Below are 6664 nucleotides of genomic sequence, written 5' to 3' on the forward strand. Positions count from 1 at the left end.
CCAAAAAGTGTTTGGCTGGTTAAATGTACGCAATAAGCCCGAAAACTGGTAATTCTATTCAAGTGAAATTGCAGTCTAGCTCGTCTATACGAGCGAAGTTCGCACGCACAATTGCAGTATAAGGCAAGTGATGATTGTACATGTAGGTGAACTACTTAGACCACTCGGCTCATATTTTAGAAAAAAATGCATGAATTGTTTCAATATTTTCCTTAATAATATATTTACAAGAAAATAGTTTTATATACTAAAGGTTGTTACCCAAGAATTAATGGAAACAGTTTTATTTATGTTTAAAATAATGATGCTATCGAAATCAGACTGCATGTATACTTAATATATTAATGTATTTCTAGATATATCTACAAATAAGCCACTTCAATCTAGAATCAGTCAAATATGATGGTTTGAACTTTTTAGTTTGTCATCTTCCTGTTTTTCACAGATTATACCCTCTAAGACTCATCTTATAACGTTACTTCATATATTTCAGTTAATACGATTCTTACAAAATAACAAAATTATTGGGGAAAATGACTGAAATCTACACTTCATATGTTGCTAGATGTAGGTCATAATCACGAATTGTTTGATCGATACGATGTGTTTGCGTCCCAATTAACAAGCCACATGTTTTTGCGTCTTAAAACTTTAGATACCAGTAATAATGTCTGATCTATAATTTAACCAATAGTGTTCTGTGTTTCCGAAGTTGGTTAAGTGTCAATTTGCATGGCTGTGATGCATTCATAGCAGAAGACTGACTGAACCAGTTGACGTATCCAGTCAATCGTGTGTTGAAGTTTACAAACTTTTCTTATGTTTTGGTTGTTAGCTTAATTGTCATTTCATAATTGAATTAATGAGATGTGAACAGCGATGAACTGCTTTCGTCTTTATTAAGCGCAATTTTTCATATAAGTCATATTTAATATGTGATGCACTTGTTTTGTGTGAATGCGAAAAATATAATGCCTCACTTCTTCAAAGATATACATTAATAAAATTAACCGACAAAGGTAGCATTGGTGAATGAAATGAAATTCACTATTCATAAAATATACATTTGTTCCGAGGTATCTTTCAATTACAATACATAAACATGTATGCGTTCATATAACCAATATAGACATGGATAGACGAATGACATACATATATATTTTATGAATAAATGTCTCCCTAATTAATCCACCAATAATTGTAGGAAATTCAGCATAACAGTCTACATGGGTAAGACCTCAGAAATGACTCAAAGAATTTCGAAAACTGTCCTCGTAAGTATAAAACACGGTGTTTGAGGTTAACCATATTGACCTAATATTCTCTGCTGACAAATTTCAATGCCGAATTTATTTGTTGACACCATTCTCGTCTGGCGTACAAAATTATAGTCCTGGTATCTACAATGAGATTATTAACGACAACGCGGTCCTTGCCAATGCTGGTTGAGGAAGATATCATGTCAAAAGATCTCATATCAATAGTTTATATTAATCAAGTGTTCAGTAGTTGTCGTTTGTTGATGTGGTTCGTAAAGTGTTTTAGGTATTTTATTATAGGTTTGACTTGTTTTTTTTCTGTTTAAACTGTTTTACACTAAGGTTTTTTGGTACTCATTAAACATTTATTCATTTCTGTATATGGCTAAACAAAATTATTCTACAACACAGATTACCTGGATTATTATAGTGGTGACAAGTACCATGAAAAGTCATTAGAACACTTTGACTCAAATTAGGAGGCGCCATGCTGCAACTTACAGTTTGCCCGAAACCATTTGTAGATAGCTGTTACGGTTTATGAAGAGTTGCGCTAACAAATAAAGTTCAAAGTTCCTGCTTTTTGAATAAGGACCTCATATCAAAAGCTTCTAGGTATCCCACATATTTTACTGGAAAATAACTTCCATATGAAAAATGTTTTGTTAAAAGGGGGGGTTGAAACGCAAAAACTGTTTGACATTATATTCGAAATATTTTACCAACATATTGTGAAACAAAAAAGACATTTCACAAACAAAAGTGTCGGTAAGAAATATGATAATCAGAACAAGATTAAAATATCTTTCTATGGGAAGCTTGAAAGTACAAATTTTCAAATTTTATAGTTAGAATGGGAACAAAATAAAATAAATACTAAAATCTTATCATGCTCGGATAGCTTTATTTGACGCATATGTGGACATTTATCTTTTAAGATGACTGACATTGAAAGACCAATATGCACAATTGTTTCCTTGAATGGAACTTGTAATCGTTCTTCATTGAATACAGCACAATGCCATAACTATCCCTGGTTCGTGGATGCCGATATTACATTCAAAGGAACTGAGTTAGAAAATATTACTTCATCTGTTGGATCATCAACCGAATTGTCATTTGATGATATTTCTGGTCTGAGGCATGGTCCAGTGAATATCAGTATCAGGTATGTTTTTGTATGTTGAGAATGTACACATTCAATATCTAAGCAGTGAATGCCATACGTGTTTGTCTTTATTGCTTAGGTAATCAAAAAACAGATTTTACATGTTTTTGTACTTCAAACCTGCTGCCAACTAAAACGTGTGGATTTATTGCTAACGTTGGATACTACATGTATTAGCGTTGAAGAACATCACATTCGCATAATGTATAATTTAATCCCTATGTGTTTCTTTCACTCATTGTTGTTAATATAAAGAAATTTGATGCCACCGCCGTACACGTTTGAATTTTTGCTAGCTTTTAAACCATGTTTAATCCAATTAATTCAAATTATGGGTTACAATGAATTAGAAATACATCCTGTTCCCTTTTTACGGATATGTCCTACCAAATTAGGGTGCCACATGTGGAAAAGGATCTGCTTACCCTTCTGGAGCACCTGAGATCACCCTCAGTTTTTGGTGACATTTTTACCTATTGTTTCTGTTTGTTTAGTTCACACATCATTTTGAATAAAATGGAATTTAATGCAACTGTCATACAAGGAAAGGTTAAGCTAGATTTAAAATGATGTTTCAGAAATATGACTTTTGTTATCCATTCGTTTGAAGTGTTTGAGCGTTGATTTTGCCATTTGATCAGGGACTTTCCGTTTTGAATTTTCCTCGGAGTTCAGTATTTTTGTATCTTTACTATTTAATAAGGAGCATTATATGAAAACAAACCTAAACTCGTATTTAAAATTATAATGTAAGATCCAGTGCATGAAACCCAATTGCCGACGTTCAGCAATGATTAAAAGCTATTGTTATCTTTTTTTATTTTAATTCAGAGGAAGTTGCTGTACGCCCTCAGTCATTATTGCAGCTGTCGACACTAATGGATACATAACATTGTGTAGAATAGAATTGTCAGGTGGCGAAATTGTCACAGCAATGGAATCTTATGACATAGATGTGTCCATAAAAGATAAAGACAAAACGGTAATTTAATGATCTGAATATCAAAGAAATAGATTATCTTGCTCCTATTACCAATTTTATTTCAACTGATCGAGCGAGGCTTACGTTTCAATTTGACAGTCTATTTGAAGATGGGTGCGATAAGGATGATTGCCGTTATAATTATTATAGATTTCTAATCACCTATCAGTGTCACCAAACGGATATTCTTAAAAATGAGTGTATGATAAGGGACCAATAACTCGACAATTCATTGATGAGTTTATCCCAAAACTCCTGTCCGTAGATGGACTGGTCTTTAATAAGCGAATCGGTTAAACTCCGCCCAGTCAAGTGAAATAAATCAAGTAATACCAATGAAAATATGCAAATTGAAGATGACCACAAATACATAATAACTACAGAACCCATATTTACAAAAGGTAGGTTTTGCTTGAACCTGAAATCCATAGAGACGTGAGTAAAATTGTTCAATTACTCTTAGTTTCACGGATGATAGGGACAATAGAAATTACAAAACACAAAAGTATAGACCAAAAATTAAAAGAGGAATTATCTACAGAACATTATGCATTGTTACAGATGTGTACATAGTTGAAATGCCATGATCAGCAAGAAAGGGCAAAAATGTCAACGTTAATAACTGTGTAATATCTTTCTATATATTTTCAAAACTAATCACACAAAAAACTTTAAAAAAATGGAATGTCTTGGATGAATTACCGGTCGATAAAAAATGTACACAAACGCCAAGTTCTAAAATCTTACTTCTTTTTGTTGTTGTATGTTTGACTTTTAAAGTATCATTACTGTTCTTAATGTATATATATCCACCAATAACAAATGCTATAAATCTTACAACATTTAGAACATTTAGAACTTATTGCATTTAGAAAATAATGTAACTGTTGGCCATCTAACTAACGTGTCTTCAACATATCAGAAATTATATTTCAACACCTTTTACATAGCATAAGATTATTTGCATTCAAATGTAATTTATAATATTTTCAAATATGCACATTTGTTTGTAGGATGTTAGTTATACAAGAATCGTCATAGCTGTTGTAGTGTGTGCTATTATTGTTGTTGTTGTGACGATTTTGGCATTCATTAATTACAGAAAATTTAAACAATCTTCACGTGGTAATATAAATTATAATGTGAGCCAAAACACTACAAGTGGAATCACAAATCAACCAACGAGCACTGTAGAATACCATTCAGTCAAGTCATCCGAGATCAGTGACAATAGAGACAACATGTGAAATGAATTGGAAACCTATTTGATATGTTTTAATAACTATGGAATTTTGCTTAACTATGTATATTTAGATTCAGCAATTACATTGTCTTGTTTTATTTTAATTGCAACACTTGTGTATTTGTTTCATATGTACATGGGTTCTGTGCTTACTGTTTACATTTTCACTTTTTGATCACATTTGTATTTTTTCTTAATAAATTGTGTTTAATTTTTAAAATACAATTGAAAGTGTTTGCAAGTGCGTAGCTTACCGTTTTTCCTACATCTATCATTAAAGGAGAGGCGAAAGATACCAAACAATATCAAAGGCAAAAGTTGACAATAACCTGACATCGCTATGGAAAAAAAAGACCAAAATTCAAACAGACAAAAAACAGTACACAAATCACAATATAAAACACTAATGACTAAGCAACAACAACCCCACCAAACAAAGGCATATCTCAGGTTGCCCAGAAAGACAAGCAGATGCTGTTCTAAATATGAGAACCGTCGTGTTGCTCATGTAAGTAAAAACCAGGTGATATATCTGTTTTGGTATGTCACATTCTTGGAAAGAAAACAGGATTGTAGTAAAGACAACAATAATATATCGGCAATGATCATTGAAACCGAAATTTCATAACGGTTAACAATAAATGTGATGGGGTCCGTGAAGTATACGAAGGAAGGACTACAACTTCAGACCGTCTTCACCTTCAAATTATCTTAAACAAAATGTTGAATGTGCTACATGTATTTATACTGAAAATATGATTAATTGTAACTTTGACGTTTTGCCAGTAATCCAAAGCATGTGATCGTTAATTTGGTGTAAAAAGAGACGACCTTAACAATGAGTATAAAGCTCCATAATATGGTACTATAGATTAAACCCATATTTCATATATGACACCTTATTATCTGAAGTCTTTTGTCAGACATAAACAAGTTGACCTTGTAATCAAATTGATAGTTCAACAAGTTATCTTTATCACCGTCTTTATTCCTGCTGTGATCAACAAGACATTTGTACTGAAGTCCTTTACTGAGTTGCTACGAGTTTTGTGTAACATGCATTTGATAAATAGAAGAAGATACCAAAGAAGCAATCAAACCAGTTATTCAAAGGAAAACATATAACACAAATGCCAAAAGATAAAACACGATCAAAGGTATATTAAACACAAAATAATCTAAACATTTAGCAACACGAACAATATGAAAAAAGTATCAAGGTTTCACATTTGTTGAGGTGTAAAACCTGCTCTGACCTTGGACTATAGTATAACGGCATCAGAAAAAAGTAGATTTTTTTTTTGTTTGAATCAAAGCGAGATTTTACAAAGTGCGAGTTATCCCTCCGTTAGACAAAATACTTGTATCTACGTTGATCCATTTCTTTCATTTTGTCTAATAGTTTGGAACGGGAAATACTTTCGTAAAATGTAAAAAAACAATCAAATGTTTTGATATCATGGCAAGATGAAAGAGTCGTTGATAGTATGTACTTCAAAAAATATTTCGAATTATTCACTTCTGCATCTGATTAACGCAACCTTTTTATACGACCCCAAAATTTTTTTGGGATCGTTTAATGGTATGATGTCGTCGTCTGCGTCGTCTGCGTCGTCTACATCGTCTGCGTCGTATACGTCGTCTGCGTCGTCTACGTCGTCTGCGTCGTCTGCGTCGTCGTCGTCCGAAGACACATTGGTTTCCGGATAATAACTTTAGTTTAAGTGAATAGATCTTCATGAAATTTTTTCAGAAGGTTCAATACCACAAAAGGAAGGTTGGGATTGATTTTGGGGATGATGGTCCCAACCGATTAGGAATTAGGGGCCCAAAGGGGCCCAAAACAAGCATTTTTCTAGTTTCAGGATAATAACTTGTGTAGAAGTATTTCAATTGCTCTGAAATCATATCGCAATGTTTAAAACCACAAGTAGAAGGTTTGGATTCATTTTAGGGGTTATGGGGCCAAAGTTTAGGAATTAAGGGCCAACAAGGGGTCAAAACAAGCATTT

The 6664-nt window shown here is 32.8% G+C and overlaps 1 protein-coding gene across 1 annotated transcript in view; it reads left to right on the top strand.

Annotated features, from left to right (window-relative positions):
• The window catches only part of LOC143085246 (uncharacterized), a 31431-nt gene extending 26543 nt beyond the window's left edge, over positions 1-4888 (top strand). Inside the window, exons 17-20 of the mRNA XM_076261487.1 lie at positions 1205-1274; positions 2198-2427; positions 3259-3409; positions 4423-4888. Coding sequence (XP_076117602.1) covers positions 1205-1274; positions 2198-2427; positions 3259-3409; positions 4423-4656 — 685 coding nt within the window. The 3' untranslated portion in view covers positions 4657-4888. The remainder of the gene's footprint in view (positions 1-1204; positions 1275-2197; positions 2428-3258; positions 3410-4422) is intronic.
• Positions 4889-6664: the final 1776 nt, after the last annotated feature.

Source organism: Mytilus galloprovincialis, chromosome 8, assembly GCF_965363235.1.
Source record: "Mytilus galloprovincialis chromosome 8, xbMytGall1.hap1.1, whole genome shotgun sequence".
Lineage (NCBI taxonomy): Eukaryota > Metazoa > Mollusca > Bivalvia > Mytilida > Mytilidae > Mytilus > Mytilus galloprovincialis.